This window comes from Thermobia domestica, chromosome 18, assembly GCF_964235325.1.
Source record: "Thermobia domestica chromosome 18, izTheDome1.hap1.1, whole genome shotgun sequence".
Taxonomy (NCBI): Eukaryota; Metazoa; Arthropoda; class Insecta; order Zygentoma; family Lepismatidae; genus Thermobia; species Thermobia domestica.
This window is the reverse complement of record NC_137471.1, coordinates 127,678,406-127,696,962: the sequence shown is the minus strand read 5'-3', so window position 1 is coordinate 127,696,962 and position 18,557 is coordinate 127,678,406. Positions and strand designations below refer to the sequence as shown.

Sequence of the window (18,557 nt, the reverse complement as noted above, 5' to 3'; positions counted from 1 at the left end):
ATTGTGCAGAAATGCGAGATCTGCAGAAAAGCAAGCCTGAAGTATTTGAAAATCTAAAAGAAGGAAACTTTTGCTTCAACAAGTCCGGTCATCCTTTTACATCGATTGGCTCAGATCACGGGATAGAACATCAGATTCGATCACTGAAAGTAACAGGAGGCATCACTGGATTAACACAAAATGAGTCAGCTCTAGATCGCTATCTTTAGTCGGCACTCGTTGTAACTCAAGTCCTCTAAGAATTTGAAATGTTTAATGGTTCAAAGCAGTCACATAACCATCATCGTGTCGTTGGAACTTCAAAAACTCGAGTGCTGCAAAATGCAGACGACTTGAGAAAGATTTTAATTCACTATGATAATCCTTTTGCTGGAAAAGGAGAACTTGTAAACATCACAACCAAAGCAGTTGTTCCCGAGAAAATAAACACATATATTCTTCTCCGTGATGACAAGAGGACAGAGCAAGCAGATCAGCTCGTGAAATCTCAACTTCACGGTTCCGCGCAGACAGTGTTTGATAAAGTGAGGAAGCTTAATATGGGGTCCTTCAAACATCTGGCGAAGAAGCTAACAAAAACTGTAGCCGGTAAAATCATCAAATTGAAGGAAGAGAGAAGTTTGTTAGAGCGTTTTGTAATCATCTGTTGTACACGCAATGACTTAGACATAAAAAAAAGTTATTGGAGAGTTTGAGCTATCTACAATCCCTGGAGCACTCTTTGCAGCAGATGGTTCGTTCCACATCACAGATAAAGTCAGAGTCGCTTTATTGCGCACAGATAAAGTCACTATTATTCGAACTTTGCAAGGAATGCTAGATTCACGCAACAATACCGAGCCATAAATTGATGAAAACTCAAACAGGAGTGTTAAAAGTAAAAACATCATGATAATTGATGGAATGTCAATTGTACAAAGCATGAAGAAGATCCCGACGGTGAAAACTTGCGGTGATTTTGCAACCGAATTTACGAAAAAATAGAGTAGTTCTCACGATCATCAGACGAAATTCGCATTATATGCGATAAGTACAGCGAAAATTCCTTGAAAGAAAAAAGGCGAGCTAAGCGAAGTGGAGGTACATCACTCGAGTTCCGTGTGGATGATTCCACAAACATCAGTAATATTTTCTTTCACATTCCAGCACAAAACGACATTTAACAGCATTCTTGGCGAAAGAAACCATCGATTACTTTCGAAATATGTCTTCACAGAAGCACGTCATCATTGTGTGGGAGGATTGCGCAGAAGTAGAATCAGATTTGCTGGAAGACGATTTGAAAAAGCACAGTCATGAAGAAGCGGATACACTCATTATTCTCCATTCAATCCATGCTCGAAGAAAATACCCTGACGCTCACTTGACAATACATTCACCAGATACAGACGTAGCACTGCTTCTGTTACATTACTTTGAAGACATTGCCCCGCAAGTCACTTTTGTCGGCGATCTCCAGGGAAGACGCGTAATTCACTTTTGGGATCTCTATTCAGCTCTCGGAACTGATTTGTGTAGAGGACTATTAGGCTTCCATGCATTCATTGGCACAGATGTTTCTGGAAAATTTGATGGAAAATCGAAAAGAAAGCATTTAAAATCTATCAAAACGGCGACAAAAAATATTAGAGTCCTTTGCCTCTTTAGGAAAGACTCTGGACCTACCAACCGAGGAAACATGCAGTAATTTAGAGCGATTTGTTTGTGGTATGTACTCAGCATTCAGTAACTCCAGTAACGACCTCTCAGAGTTGCGATGGCAACTCATCTCTCGCAAAAATGAAGAGGAACGACTTCCACCAACATGCGCAAGTTTAAAACCTCACATTTGGAGAGCCTATTGAGTGTGCCTTGTGTGGAGAAACAGTTACCTTCTCCATCCCGAAGTTCCATGCCAACAAATTACAGATGGACAGAAAAAAACATCGTTCCCAGCCTATCCTGTTTTTGCAACCACCGGCGCCGGACGCAATTTTGTTGAATGGTCACTGTGTCTGTAAAACTGGATGCAATGCGTGCCGTTGCAAAAAACGCAAAGTACCTTGCACGGAATTGTGTCAGTGTGGAGATGAGTGTGAAAATTCAGCAGATCATGTTTTAGACTATGAAGGAAGTAATTCTGAAGAAGAATCAGTGTAACTATGCAACAGTTTCACACTGTTTGAAGGGAAACAAAAAAGATCCGAAAACATTATCATTATAAATTCATATTTCTGAAAAATCTCTTATCTAATTTCGTAAACAGATTATTTAGCCATTTTGTAATAGATACCTCTATTTTGGTATATACGAGTGTTAAATAAATTTCGTCTCCAACCCTCTATTTTTTCATTAATTGCTTTCCGTGAGATTTTTACCCCCAAAAGAAAGCTTAAAAGTTCCGCTTTCCGAGGAATCTTTCACTTTTCAATATAGTCTCCAGCGGAGTCAACTATACAACGCCAACGATGCAGTAGGTGTTGCATGCCGTCGGTGAAGAATAAGGCCGGTTGCTGACTACACCAAGAACACACTGTCTTGATTACCTCCATATCGGATGCAGAACGCTCGTCTTTAAAGTTTGGAAACAGCTAAAAGTCACAGGGAGCCAGATCAGAGCTGTAAGATGAGTGCGGGAAAATAATCTCGAATTGAACCTTCGGCAACGCAGCGGTGGTCTCCCGGCTAGTGTGCAGGACTGTGTTGTCGTGTTGAAGAATTGTATTTTTGTGAAAACGGACTCAATGCAGATGTACACACAACTTTATTACTGCCTGCACGTAGCAATCGGAGTTGACAGGCTTGTGTTGTCGCCAAAAGAATAAATTAGCACCACACATTCACTTCCCGAAACAAAGTGACCATTACATTTCTGCAGACGGTTGCGTTTTGAGCTTGTTAGAACGGGAAGAGAATGACTATTTGTACTTCATGGACTGGGGTTTAGTCACGAACTCGAAGTGATGAGCCCAGAATTCGTCCACAGTTACGAGTTTTATCAGAAAGGTATCTCCTTCCGTGCTGCAACGGACCCAAATTTTGCTCATCCGCGTGTTGCGGAGTTCTTTCATTTCCACTGTAATGTCTCTTTGAAGAAAAAGAAACATGCTATATAAATTAATTATGAGCAAAATAATTTGTTTGTCGAAAACAAAGTTTAAACTATATTAACGTATTTTTTTTCTCAATAAAAATAGCTTACACCGTGTATTAGTGTTGTTAATTAAATAAGATGGAATTTGCTGTTCGTATCCTCTTCCGGGGACGAAGTGCAGTTGCTGCAACAACTAAAATCAAATTTCATTCTGATTGAAAAATACTTTCATTTTTTAAAAAAAGCTAGGAAATAGTTTGGATGCAAAGTGATTTGCACAGATACTTTGATATTAGAATACTTGGTAATTAGTATTTGTTTCATTAAATATGAGTAAAGTGATCTTTAATTTTGGGTCTTGTACAGGCTTACACTGTCGTGTAAAGCCAAAATCACACGCGAGTGAGATCGAAAATCAACGTGTGATAGAAAATGTACAAAAGTATGAATACTGTAACCTTGTAGCCTGGTACACTTCGCATAAAATAAATTGCGACAGCAAACGTCGTGCAGCTAGGTCACCTAAATGACACCTTCTTATCCCATGATCGTGTCTGGTAACGAGACCCTCTCTCTTTCCTCTCCCTTCATCTATTCCATACGAAAATCAGCATACAACATGAGCACAATTTTAATTTTAAAATACACAGCATCAATACAATGAAAGAATAAAAGCAAGATGAAAGAAGATTCATAAGTTGATGGAGGGAGAAATTTAAACCCACACACAGTGAAAAACCGAAACCGATGGATGTCTGTTAGAGGTAGAGAGAAGTTAGACAAAGGAAGAAAAGAGGAGAGAAGAAGAAGAAGAAGAAAAGGGAGCTCAGATAAAAACATCTCATTTAAACATGGTAGAAAAGAACCTAACATAAATTTCTGTTTCCAGAAGTCTAACAGCAATATAGAAGTAACGTTTGGCTTTTATACTTTTTTTCAGGCTATTCGCATATATAGAGGATGCTTGAAAAAATCATTAAGTCACTTTCAAAATACAAGACCAAACTTGGTGGTCAAATTAAATTTGTTTGTTTGTTTTTCGGCGTACACTGTGCCCTTTACAGTTCTTCAAAGAAAGAAAACTAGCGGGAATAAGTTCGGAGACCGAAACCTTTTAAACAGTAATGATTCCAGGGGCGGGTCTAGGGGACTTCCGCACCCAGCTCGAGCACAGAAATTTCCCCTTCGGGGCTATATCTTCGATCGTGCTCATTGTGAATTACCAGTGTGTTTGTAGTATTCGCTCCCCAGCATATTGAAGATCCTTTTGGGGAAAGTATTCTGAAATCACCACTGTTTATGAATAGGTTTTCGTTCCAAATTAGAGGATAGTGAAGGTAGTCTGTTCAGAAATTGATTTTAGATTTACGATTCGTATAATGTTCCCTTCTATTTGAATTTAAAAGGAAAGAAGTTGCCAAAGAGTTATTCAGAAAAAATGCTGAGTCTTTGAATGAAAATATCAACACATTTCAAAGAAAAAACTTGACTTCCTACAGAGCTAGAACACAAACATCTTATTGACAGGCTATTGATCCAAACTGCTCTGTCATTTCGTATGCAATCGCAGATCTTTGATTTTTGTATAGAGATTCAATTTGTTTGTCCGATTCGAATACACATTATCGGTAAAAATATTTGGACGTTACAGATCTTGCAATCTTTAAAGGTATTTTTCGAATACATTACATTCATTTTTACATCCTAATAATTTATATAAAGCAGGTTCAATCTGTGAAATGATTGAGATTGGAGTGATAATAAATGTTTTCATAGTAAGGAGTGTAAATATACAAACCCGCTTAATGTTGGGATTTACTTTCTCAAAATGTGGTACACAGATACCACAAAAATCGTATACCTGTCTGCTTTATTCCGTGAGATGTTCTGTTTTAAAAGTGTATACATTAACTTGAGACACTGTAAATTACAAATCAACTTCATAATAAATGGCGAGAAGAAATAGAATACTTCGGTTTCGTAAAAATAATATTTTCTACTTGAATTCTGAAACGAAGGAATGAAAGTTATGATTCTCCCTCTGTTTACGTTTATCGTTCCTGTGGGCTTTCTCGGGCTACTCAAGTTTTCTCTCGCACATTCATTCCACAAATTCCTTCGCACTAATCTACTTTCAATAATCACTCGACTCCTTTAATATACAGAACATAAGTGCTGGACGTAAACCTAGAAATTTAATTTTCATTTCAAATTGCACATTTTAGTGATCTTGGAAAAGGTTAATGTATGCACTAAGGTTCTGAAGAATTGCACTAAGTGAAATTAGTTCTTTTGATTTAGAATTGATTTTATAATTTGATCTGTATAGTTTCTGGCATAATACAACAACAAAATAATTACGTATTTCACAAAATGCCGCTAAGAAATGACATACACTATAAACTATAAACAATGATGTTTTAATAAATAAACTACTTTTATCTGCCTTCCTTACACTTCATCAATTGAAACATTCGCCCGAATAATGCCGTATGGCACATTTAAGTGAATTTGGAAGAACAAAGAAAACCTGTCTAGAAAACTTTTCTGAACTTTAAAAGGAAAAAATAAAATATTAAGCAAATATATTACCAGTGGTTGAATATGTCACTTTATGAGTGGCTAATTTGTAGCATGTAACCGCATGGCAGGCAACTGAAAATTTCTCAGTGGAATAACGCTGTATGCGCAATATGGGATACATGAACATTAGTAGTACGACAACAGTACCGAAATTTGTTTTTATTTAAAAAAGAATGATCTGTTGCGTTAAAACAAGCATTAAACTTATTGTCGTATGGCAAGTTACTGTGTCACTAGTTCTTTAACCAAATTAAAAAAAAGACAAAGAAATTGATTGGTTATACTAGAACACATAGTTCACTCTGCCAAGTTACTCTTATCCCAGTTTTCAACCAAAATGGTATCGATTACCCCAAAATACTCACTTCACTCATCTTCACATGGCAATTCTGTGTAAAACTCTGTAAAACTTCCTTTTTCATAAACTTCCATAGTATATCCATCAGACCATTCTTCAGCCATTGTACAGAACAGGTAGGTTCTCTGGAACAGTGAATGTCTAAAGTGAAGTTCCATTTTTCCAGATGGTATATCTCTCCCAAGACTGGACCTGAAGTAGGATGATGTACTACCTTGCCTGTAAGAAGTTGCTACATGCTTATGTGACATATTAGTTTTGCCTTTTGCACATTACAATCCGTCATCATACTACATAACGTTAATAGTATTGTAAAACACATGATAACAATCCAAATACTACAAAAGTTGGGATGCAAAGTGGCAAAGGTATCATGTATACCTAACCATCTATTGCAATCGTTTTATATTATCATTTCACCATGTAGCTTTGTTCCAGTTACTTTCGTTGATTGCAGTTTATCAGCATACTACAGTAGGGCCATAGTTAGGGCATTGGAGAAGCGAGACTTTCAGTATATGTCAGTCATGAACCGTATAATATGATTTTACTGTATCTCAGTATATGCGAAAATGTGCTATACGGCGTTCTTTGGTAGAATGCTTCAGATATCTTTTACAGATTTATTTTTGATATTTCCCAAAATGAAATTCCATTTTTTAAAATAGTCACTGAAATGTTTCCCTTATTCCTATTACTTTGTTGCAATTAGGCTTGTTGGCCATGTGACAGTTTTTTTCTTACAGAATGACAATTTTTTCTTATTATTTTTTAGGAATCTCCACGGATATCAAAAGAGAAAATACGCTTTCGGTGCGTTGGCTCGTCAACAATTTTGGACGTTCTGAAAGATCGAGGATGGGTACAGGTAAGATACACATACTTCTTTTTAATGTCCGTATCAAGTTGTTTTGGTTTGATAGGGAAAAGTTATTTGTAAATTAAGACATACTAACTTCCAACAAGCGAAAATTATCCCGAGTCACCATCAGAATGATTTACTTTATAAATTAATGGTAGTTTTTTTTTTTAATTTAATAGTAGCATTTTCAATCCTAAGTCTTACTAGAGACCATAGTAGGACTATCTTATTAATAAAACGGGACGAAACCGGAGTATAGGTTCATATGTGAGTCTCTCAGTTATCTTCTTCGAGTGGTGGTCGGTTTGTTGGTTGCGCGGAAAACTCGTTCGGGTTTCCACCTAGAGAAAGAAAAAAAAACATTTATTTAACGTCTTTTTACCTATAAACTACATATAAACGGTTTCCAAATATGTTCCTCAAATTTTCTTTATCGACGCTATGCAAAGGAAAATCTAAAGATAGACAGCAAATAGTCAGTCAATATATATGTTCAATGACGTGTTTATAAGAAAAGCTCTCCGTTGACTTCTGTCCTTACCCAACTGGATCCAATTTCTACTTTGTATTTCTATTTCTGCGAGATCCACCTTAATATTGTCCTCTCATCTGCAACTAGTCCTTCCTAATTGTCGTTTTCCAATTGGATTTGCAGTTAAAACTTTGAAAGGGTTCCTACTTTCTTCCATTCTGGCTATATATAACCGAAATAATATTGGAAATAATTGCTGATCCTTGAACGATAACTTAATTCTGACAAATTTTAGAGAAGCAACTGAAAGACGTGAGCAAGTTTAAAACTTTCGAAAGTGAAAAGTTAATTCTTCAAAAGGTTATATAGTTTGGTTTTCTCTTTTAATCAAATGATTAACTCCCGTGCTTTGTGTGCGAGATCCAGGACTCGATTCCAAGTCGGATTCGATATATTGATTGCCCATACTTCTCCTACAGAAGTTCATAATGCCAATCGGTATTCATTTCCTGAAACACCACTGTGAGCGTTAAATACACTTTCAAGACAATGGGATACTACAGAAAGTTGATCAGCTTATATTCGTCCGAGTTTCAAAGTAAACTTACCTTATAAAAAAACGTACCACCACTACCGGTTGAATTCTGTCAGATCACCATCATTATGGACCATAGTTTGACATTGTAATTTAAATTGGTATAAACTGCGTTAAAGCACAGGATTAAGAACTTCACATTGCATCTTACAACAATTCACTTTTGATGGTATTTGAGTAGCACTAACAGGACACTCCTACACCTGCAACACCATACTTATAATATCCCGGGTTTCATGGCTCTGGCGCAACTACGCAAATGACAGTAATTTGCCAAACCAATCGGACATAAACAGAAAAGAGTATTCAATACTTGATTTACCATAGTATCTATTAATTTTCGGAAGTACTTATTAAGATATAATAACTGTTACTTGTCACAGGTGGGAGAAGATGACTCGTGGGATTTATTTTGGTGTGAAGTGACACATTTAAAGACAACCCTGAATGACATGAGGTTCCAGAATCGACAGAAAATTCCTCATTTTAGAAATCACTACGAGCTCTCCAGGAAAAGTTATTTAGCTAGGAACATGAAGAAATACAAGTAAGTATAGCATTCACAATGACATACTACTTATCAGAATATTTAGAAGTTAAGGATAGGAATTAATAATGAAATGTTATGAATTAGCTACAGTTTAAGATAATTGGTGTATTTGTGAATCATTTGATTCAACAATATTCGTTATTCATCTATTTTAGTACAACTTATTCTGTATATAAATATGAGAAATCTTGTGTAACGACTTTATCCATCCTTCTACTTATTTGTTGACAGTTTTCGGAGCCAAAGCAATAACAAATACTGAAAAATAGTTTCTTGTTATGGATTCAATGTTCCCTCAACATATCTTAAAATTCTTTAAGGTTAGAGACATGAAATTTGGTATTTCATTTCAAATAATTGAAGACGTGTTTAAGTGTTTGTTGATACTTTCCGTAGAAGAGAAGAAAACAGATTGAGAGTTACAATTGGCCATATCTGGACTTAGGTTGAGATGGCCATATTTGGAGATCTCTTAAGGTGAGATACATGAAAATTGATATTTAGAATTTTAAATTAGAATAACTAAAGTATAATTCAGTGTTTATTGATATTTATCTCGGAAGGGAAGAGAAAAGATGAGAAGAAGAAAGAATGGGGGTTGAAATTGCTATAATAAGATGACCATATCTCTTGTTATAATAAAATGACCATATCTCTTGTTATAATAAGATGACCTTGTCTCTTGTTATTATAAGATGACCATATCTCTTGTTATAATAAGATGACCATATCTCTTGTTATAATAAGATGACCTTTAGAGATATGTTAGGCATATAAAATTTGGTATATAAATTCCTTATTCAAAACAAGTGGAAGTATGTTTCAGCGTTTCCGAATATTCCAATTTTAAAGAGAGAAAGAAACAATTTCAAATTTTGTTCTTAATGTATAAAAATGACTTCAAGGTTTTCAGTCTCATTATTACAGGAAAACGAGCGAATCATTTGAAATGAATTTTTGAACACAGTTATCACTTGAGCAGACATGAGTTTTTATTGTTTCACTGATTGAAATGCATAAGTGGGAAATGGGGTTTACATTTTCTCTAAATAATAATATCATACTTAAACGTGTTCTTGCAGTGTGAAGGACAAAAGCAACGGCTGAATGAGGAGCAAGGCCTTAAGCCGAGCAAACACGGGAGTCTGGGGACGAAGTCTCCAGCTAGCTGAAGCCTAATTCACAAATATAATTGATGTTCTTAAATTTAATTTTTGAATGGTATAATGGAATAAAAAATAAATACTAAAGCTGAATTAAAAGCAATGTCTCACTAAGAAAGCCATTAAGTCACTAGAAATCATGAAAGGTCTCTTGATATAGGGTAAGTCCGGTAGAGATATATTCCTACCCTGTGAGTGAGACGAACCAGGGCCATAATTCGTAAACTATTCACAAGAGTGCAGTGCGAATATTGGTGTAGTGTCATGGCGGATGCATTCGAGATACTTTGTGTTTGCAGCACGCTCATCTGAAAATATACTTTACACCGCGAGACTTGCAAATAACGTCTCAATCACTACCATACATAAATCTTAAACATCTCTTAAAAACTAACTGGGAGAAATGGGAAAGAATGACATGCACGTTATTCTATGCTGCTTCTACGATAAAAATAGTACTGTAGAATGATCATCAATTACACTGATGACATAGGGTAGAACAGATTAGTGATGTCATTTTGGCTCTTTTCCTTTCAATTCATTTCAAATTAGGACTTGTTCCTCTGGTTTCCTTTGATTTCGGAACGTAGTATGATTTGGACTCCCGTGCTTCACCAAGTTGATTTCTCCAAGTAAGAGCTCAATCCTCTCTTGGATTCCAACGAATTGAATAATTTCTAGTTCTCACATGTTTCTCCAATGATTCCTCCTGCTCTTAGCCAAACTGGTCGAAGCAGATTTAGAATAGAGACTTGATTGCAAAGTTGATTTTGGGTTAAAAGGGAAGGAAAGATAACTATGTTTCGAATCGCATGTAGAACTTTGTATTTCTTCTTAGTCTCTCTTGTATTTCTTCTTAAACTCTTGCTTGTTTTATGCTAAGTTGGGACACAAAAACAAAGAAAAAGTTGCTTGTATTTAGACATGTGCAGTAAGTTAATGATTAGCTTTTCTGTCACATTTTGTAAACTACCTCCGTTCTGTAGTATTGCTTTTCTCTGATTTTTATCCATATCAATCCATTAACTGGATCCACTGTTTGTTGTTTGGTTTCATCCTTTGTCCGTGAACGGAATCTACTGACCCAACCCGTCAACTACATTGAGTGAATCTGTCTCATGATTCAGACGAAGTCAATCCTGTTTTTTTCAGATATTCAATCATTTCATTTCATTTAAGAATTCGTTCTTTTCGAGCGAATCGTTCCAAAACTACTCACCACTAGAACCGTAGCATTTCCTTAGGTAAGTACGTTTGAAAATTATTTGCTTATGCTTAAGCCTTTCATCATCCTTGTCTAAGGCACGTGAAACTTTGGGCAGTACATATTGTATATAGATGAATTAATACTATTTTATTATTCTGACACATTATTCCCTGGTATTGTAGGAAGCAGATGCTGCGAGAGGGGCGACAGGAGGAGGCTGAGATGTGTGACTGTATTCCTATGACATTTGAACTTCCTGTAAGAGCGTTTTTCATTCATAAGTAATGCACAGTAGAGTACAATTGTCTAGCATAGTTAATATTGTAATCTCCACGAATACACTTGGTAACTTTAGAGTAATACATAATTCTCTATTTTTATGAATACTGAAAACAGTCATGTGATCTTGTGCAGTTATTTAAGGAATAATACATGATGTACTTTTCTGCAAGATGTTATTTAAATACTTACTTAAAATTCGGTAGCTTTATTATACAAGGGCTGGATGAACAGTAGTGACAACATTACTATCATTCGTACCTGGCTCTATTCATAAAAGAACAGCTGCTACAATGGAATTACTTTCGACTTTTATCACATTCTGCCACACTTATGAAAAACGTCGTACACTGTCAGAGTATCAATTTTCGTTGGTGTCCCACAAGGACCACCATATGACACGGATGATGGTTTCTCTTACGTTGTAGTGCTTTCCGCGAAGTGATTTGGCGAGAATGCCTTCACGAAGTTTCTCAAGACATTGTGTGTGCCATCTAGATTCACATACGTTGTTCCTCTTTCCGAAACATACTGTCATGGCGCTTTCACTTTCCTTTTCTACTTGACGACACTGCTGCTTTTGACTGAGTAATGAATACTCGTTACCATTTGCAACATTTATCACCGCATATTCCCTTATCAGCTACGAAACTCTTCATCGCTTCATATTCCCTTATCAGTTACGGAACTCTTTATCGACTCACATTCCTTTATCAGCTACAGAACTCTTTATCACCCCACATTTCTTTATCAGCTACGAAACTCTTTACCGCCTCACATTCCTTTATCAGCTATGGAACTCTGGAACTCTTTATCGCCTCACATCCTTTATCATCTACGGAACTCTTTATCGCCTCACATTCCTTTATCAGCTACGGAACTCTTTATCGCCTCATATTCCTTTATCAGCTATGGAATTTTTATCGCCTCATATTCCTTTATCAGCTACGGAACTCTTTATCGCCTTATATTCCTTTACCAGCTATGAACTTTTGTAGTGCTGAGACACAGCGCTCCGACGTAAGAACAGTGTTCCCACTACTGTCTATCCGAACTACGTAAAAGTAAAGGTTTCAGTTTGTACAATAACGCTAATTTCTGATAGTTAACAATCGCTTAATAGATATCGCTACCTAGCTGCCTGTTTGATACTAATCATGACGCTGGAGTTTGAGCAATTTTCAGATTTAAAAATATTGTGACGATTTAATTGCCACTTTAAACTAGATTCTCTGTATTCCGGCCATTTCTTGCAAAGAGAAGTGATGGATTAGCGAAAGCGCAGGGTTACTGAGATTGTCTGAAATTAAATTTACTCGTTACCATTTACATACAGTACTATATTTCGTTAAATGTAATTTATGTACGACGGTAATTCAGAAAGCAATGCCTTCAAGCCCACTACATATTCAATAGTACTGCAAATATCCTGAGGGGTTTATCAATAATGCACTGGCGTTTATGCTATAGAACGTCATTTCTTTCAGCTTTCTATCTCTTCTCGTTCCAAAGTATTGAAAAAATCCATGGGATCTAGCAGTGACTTCAGGTTGAAACAGCGGGCTGCCATTGAATTTCTGAGTGCAGAAAGTTTGCGCCTAGAAATATTCATCGCCGGCGACGAGTCGTGGATAACCCATTACGAATCGGAAACGAAGCATCAGTTGATGGAGTAACGCCAGAGGTACGCTCCTCAGTCAAAAATTTTCAAAGTTGTCTCACCTGCTGGCTAAGTGTTGTTGACATTTTGCCTCATCCTGTCTATACTTTGGATCTTGCGCCCGGGGACTTTTAGCTCTTACCCAAACTTAAGGACAACCTTAGGGCAGGGCGCAAAATTTCAGGTCTCCAGGTAGCCATTGGCGACTAGAAATTTAGAGCTGGCAACTAGTGTTCAGTATGAATGGTTTTTGCTTAAACTCACAGGGCTGTGCAGTTTCTGTTTTGCACGAAAATAATTGTTACTAAACGAAAGAAACCACAGAATGTGAAGTCTTCCAACGGACACGGAAAGTTAAGTCTTCAGTACGTTATAATTTGGCCCTCCTTTCCCACCTTCAATCGAAAACTTCATTACGAGATTCCCAAATTTGCTTCCAATTGTCACATCGTGTGCAGTTTTACCTGTGAGTACTGCTTCGTGAGAGTGGGTCTTCAACAGTCTCAACCGGTTTAAGATTACCTTAAGGTATTCATTAAACACTGACACATTGGATGATTTACTGACAATTTCTATCAATGGCCCTTCACTTAAGGACTGATCCGAAAACTGCAATCGACAAGTAGTACTTCAGTTTAGAGAGAGAGCATAACATAAATGTGGTGTTACGGTAAGATATTTTAACATGCACAGTATATGAATTGCCCAATTCAAAATTGATTATTCTGAATCTAATTGTCTGGTTTTGAAATTTTATGCCCTGATGTAGTCTCTTTCTCTGTCAAACGAAAGGTCGTGAAGGGGGAGAGAGATTAACTCTCATAATTTGTACATGAGAGATACGGGCGACCATCATTTTTGGATTGGTGAGTGCGTCTGACTGAAATTTTGCGCCCTACCTTAAGGGCCAACGCTACAGTTGTGACGCGGAAGGGGAAGCAGTAATTGGACAATGGTGTCGCCAACAGCCACCACAATTCTTCGCCGACGGCATGAAAAACCTTGCTCCGCGTTGGCGCAAGTGTGTTGTCCGTAACGGGAAAGGTGTTGAAAAATGATGCCACCATTTTTAGCTGACATTGGACTCTTTCCACTGATACCTGTATCGGCGCTATCTGTCAAACACAAATAAAGATATCACCTTGGAGGCATTACTTTCTGAATCGCCCTCGTACATTATTACAGAAAAATAGAGAAACTTAATGCTTGAGGTTGTACGTAGATTATCACTTACTATGAAACATGTTTAAAAGTTTCAGTTGAAGCAATGAAAATACTCGACAGGGGCATGCATTATGACTAGAGACGAAACTTTTTCGCAAATGCGATATGTGCAAAAAGTTAAGAAAACGAGTATATGTTTCAGGAAATTTCAAATTTTTCGTTTCAGAGCCAGATATCACGTTTATATTATCGCGATTTTTTTTTGCGAAATTCGGCATTACTTGCGATAAATGCGAATAAAAGCGAAAAAGTGGAAATATTGCTAATAATAACTAAAAACCACATTTCTAATATTATTTAACTTAAAAATTGTTGCATTTTACCGAAAAGGCACACGACACTAAATTAAGTTCTCCATAAAATCCGTAAGCTTGCATGGCGTGCTGCCACTTTCTGGAATTTTCAAGATTCTGTGTTTGTCATTAAGACCAGCCGGGACCCTTATGCTCACCTTATTGTTGGGAAAACGATAAACTCGCGAAATAAATTAAAGTTAGCTCAAGCAGGAAAGTTTGGGTCTGCTACTGCAGAGTTAATTAAAAAGGCTGAAGTTGAAGTGAAGTTGAAAATCTGCGTGTCAGAAGTATTGATGAAGCTGCAAAATTACACTCAAGCAAGTGATGACAATTCTGTGTGGAGAGTACGAAAAGCTCAGCGAGTTATTTGATCCTAAACTGTTTCACTTGATAAAGATGTAGACATCAACAAAACTGAACTGTTGTTTAAATCGTTGACTGTGTTTTGACTGTGGTGAAAATGTTCATGATCTGTTGGTTGCTTACGATGAATTTAAAAATAAGGTTATTGAAGTTCTCAACAGTGAGGTTAAGGAAGTTGACAATGTATCATTGTTAAACAGTTTAAAGGTTAACCGCAGGTCATTTGCTGTCAGCTCGTTACGTTTAATATGGTTGCCAGTCTCGAGTGTTGATGCCGAGGGACTCTTTTCCAAGTATAATATGATTGTTACTGACAGGAGAACAAACTTAAAAGAAGAAATGTCTTGCTGCATGTTATCCTTTAACTAAGGATGAGGTTAGATTAATTTCAATATTTCAGTGAATACGAGCTACCTTCTAAATGAGGTATAGCCTCATTTTTGTATTAGATACACTTTACTACCAAAAATATATCTACTGTTTACAAGTATCATATTAAACAAACAAACAAACAAACAAACAAACAAACAAACAAACAAACAAACAAACAAAAAAAACTGGTGCTACATTTAAAAACTTAAATGAGACATAAATGCGAAAATTGTGATAATTAATGCTACAATATATCCAAATATTTACAAAAAATTTCATCTCTAATTATGACGCAACCGCTTTCCAAGCAACAATAAACGGAAGACACAATAGTACTATATTTTGCCGCAGCTACAGTATAAACAAATACAATCGCTGGAAGATTGTTGTAATGTTATGCGGCAGACGTTAGATGTGAAACCCGGATTACTAAGTTTGGAAAGACTATTGTAAAACAATAAACGTATATTATGAAATTAATAACTATTAAATGTTTAGGGTCAGATTGGAAATAACGTCATATGTATGTTTATGGTGGAAAGCACTTTAAATCGTGTCACAGGACTCCTTGTTATTTACAATTGTGGACCTGAATCCATGATGGCTGCTCTGATAGTACTATACAGCAATAGATGAAATTCTATCTTCATTACTCCTATCCAAAATATGGTATTCCCACTAACCGTATAAACTTACAAGGTACTTTTGCTTCTTATTGTATATTACAAATGGATCCAAGACTTGATCCAACACCATGTCGTTTGGGGCATAATGAAATTCAATCGAACTAATTTTCTCATGAGTTACTTAGGTCTTATAAGAAATAATTTTAGGGATGAGATTCGAGGAAACTCGTAAGTTGAAAAATAAGGACCACCCTAATGGAAATGAAATCTTTCAGTTTGACATTCCAAGGCTATACCCTAAAGGAAACAGACGATTAATAAAAGTAAATTATTTTAACATAAATTTATTGAATGAGATTGTTCGAAGAAATGGAAGAACCCGAGAAAACACATGGATATGATGCGAAGCACATCCAGAATATAACTTTCCCACGCGTCTCGTAGCTAGGAATCCGTATGTTGCTCGAAGTGACTGCGTGCACGTGAGAGAGTAAAATCATAGCATGGCGCATGCGCCAGTGGAACTTTTCTAGTTCTCTGAGAAGTGTCACGGCAGTGGTTGAAGATGGATATTTCTATTCCAGCTACCACTGCGTGTGAAGTGTAAGCAGCGATAGTTTTTGAATGCACAGGGCATAGGGCTAATTTAAATACATCGTCAGCTGTGCCAGATCTATGGCCTAACGTTATGAGCAAGCAGATGGTGCGTTGCTGGTGTAGACAATTTGCAGCAGGACGCCAAAATGTGCATGATGAGGAGCACATTGGGAGACCAACCGTCGTTACAGACGATCGCCGTATAGCCTGTACCTCGCTCCAAGCGATTACCATCTATTCTTACACCTCAAGAGATCCCTGTCAGGTCAACACCAGCATTTTCAGAATGACGGAGAGGCGGAGGAAGTTGTCAAACAGTGGGTTCAAATCAGGCGGCCGAGTCCTATGACACAGGTATAGACAAATTGGTCGCATTGTATGACAGATGTCCGAATTCCAGTGGTGGATATGTTGAAAAATAGCTAAACATACCGAATACAACTACAGTTAATAACCACATCCTGTATTTAATACGATAAATGTTTCCATTTAACTGTGTTTTGTTTCTGTTCAAGACCTCTGGGAAAGTTACTTTCTAAAGCACCTCTTATTTTCTACAACAAACTCACATGACTTTGAATCGAACTAGAAATCTCTGGCATGAGAATCAAGCATTCTACCACTAAACCATTGTGCGTTCTAGTTGGGATTCTGAGCAAGCAAGTGGCTGTTGTGCTAGTTTTTCCGTTTTGCATCACTTTCGATCTTTACTACTTGCTATGTAATTTGAATTCTGTGGTAGAGTGAAAATGTTATATAGCGTATGTGGTTCTATCCCAGACATGTAAGTTTTTGGTTTTCAACACCATGTTCATGTGTTTTCTCTTAATTTTCTCGTTTCCTTCACTTTCTTTACCATTTTGTTCATTATTATATCATCATCTACCTGAGTTTTGGAGCTTTACTGTGTGACGTTAAAGTCAAATAATGAAGCATATCATCAATTGTTAGTATATTCATTACATTCGGAAGATATGTTTATATAATAAGTTAATTTGTATAAGTAAAGAAATGCGCCCTTAAATTCACCTATAACATTTCATTAAACTGAAGATTGTATCTTTTTTTATATATAGAATGAATATCGAATGTTTGTAGAGGAATATAAAAGAAATGTAGGCGCAACATGGATTGTGAAGCCTGTGTGTGGATCTCAAGGACGAGGCATCTTTCTTTTTCAGAAGTAAGTCATTAAGTTAACAGTAGAACTACAATAAAAGTTTCTGACAAATTGCTTATAGGGGAAAACATGTGCGTACTTTCTATTAGTTATCAAACACCAAAGTAGGAAGAAATTTGTAATTTACTCTTTATGATTAAAAGATGAGAATGTAAATATGTGTATACCAACTTATATTAAACTCACCTTCCCACCATGTTCACATGTTCCTCACAGTTATGAGGTCAAGCTTGAAAGATCACAGCGAGTAGAGAATATTGGTAGATACCCCAATATGCTGCAGGGAGAAACGATATCGCAAAGGGTCCAGCTAAGCTTATGGACAGGATTGACAACATCACATGTACAACACACTACGAGATGGGCTGGAAAATTCATGAAATCACCGAGAAGAAATAAAAATTGAAACATATCATTGTAGTCATTAGAAAGGTCTTATATTGTGAACCTCTCATCCCGTATATGGTCATTTTATCATTGCTATTTCCTTTGGTACAGATTCTGTAAGAAGACATGGCGGAGGATCTAAGGAAATTCGAGAAGAATGAGCTTCGCATTTTCATCAAGTTTTTTTTGTGCTGCAAGACAAATCCTCTATGAAAAGTCAAAAACCTTTGCAGGATACTTTGGAGGAACACGCTCCTGGATACACAATACAACAGTAGCGAAGTGGGTGAGACGTTTTAAGACTGGTCATCATGAAAGTGAAGATGAACCTCCTGCCCAGAAGAGAACACGAGTGCAGATTTCACAGGAAATTTTACAGAAGTTTCAAAACCTGATGAGCGTTGCTGCAGCACTATGATCCAGAGACTAAAAAGCAATCCATGGAATGACGCCACAGTGAATCTCCTCAACCGAAGAAGTTTCGAAGCCAAAGATCAGCTGGAAAGGTCCTTGCATCGGTGTTTTGGGACAAGGACGCTGTCACCGTTATCAAATATCTTTAAAAGGGTGAAACCATCAATGCTGGGGTTTATTCCAACTATTTGATTGGGCTGAAGGAGGCTCTTGATTAAAAACGTCGGAGAAAAGTGAGCAGTGGTGTTCAGTCTCTTCAGGACAATGCGTCCTTCCACAAGGCTCATCAAGCCATG

General features: G+C 36.8%; 1 protein-coding gene across 1 annotated transcript in view; it reads left to right on the top strand.

Annotated features, from left to right (window-relative positions):
• Positions 1-248: 248 nt before the first annotated feature.
• LOC145675236 (putative tubulin polyglutamylase TTLL9) overlaps positions 249-18,557 on the top strand; it is a 104,221-nt gene continuing 85,912 nt past the window's right edge. Inside the window, exons 1-6 of the mRNA XM_081745619.1 lie at positions 249-622; positions 1,147-1,468; positions 6,790-6,882; positions 8,327-8,490; positions 11,046-11,121; positions 17,357-17,463. Coding sequence (XP_081601745.1) covers positions 249-622; positions 1,147-1,468; positions 6,790-6,882; positions 8,327-8,490; positions 11,046-11,121; positions 17,357-17,463 — 1,136 coding nt within the window. The remainder of the gene's footprint in view (positions 623-1,146; positions 1,469-6,789; positions 6,883-8,326; positions 8,491-11,045; positions 11,122-17,356; positions 17,464-18,557) is intronic.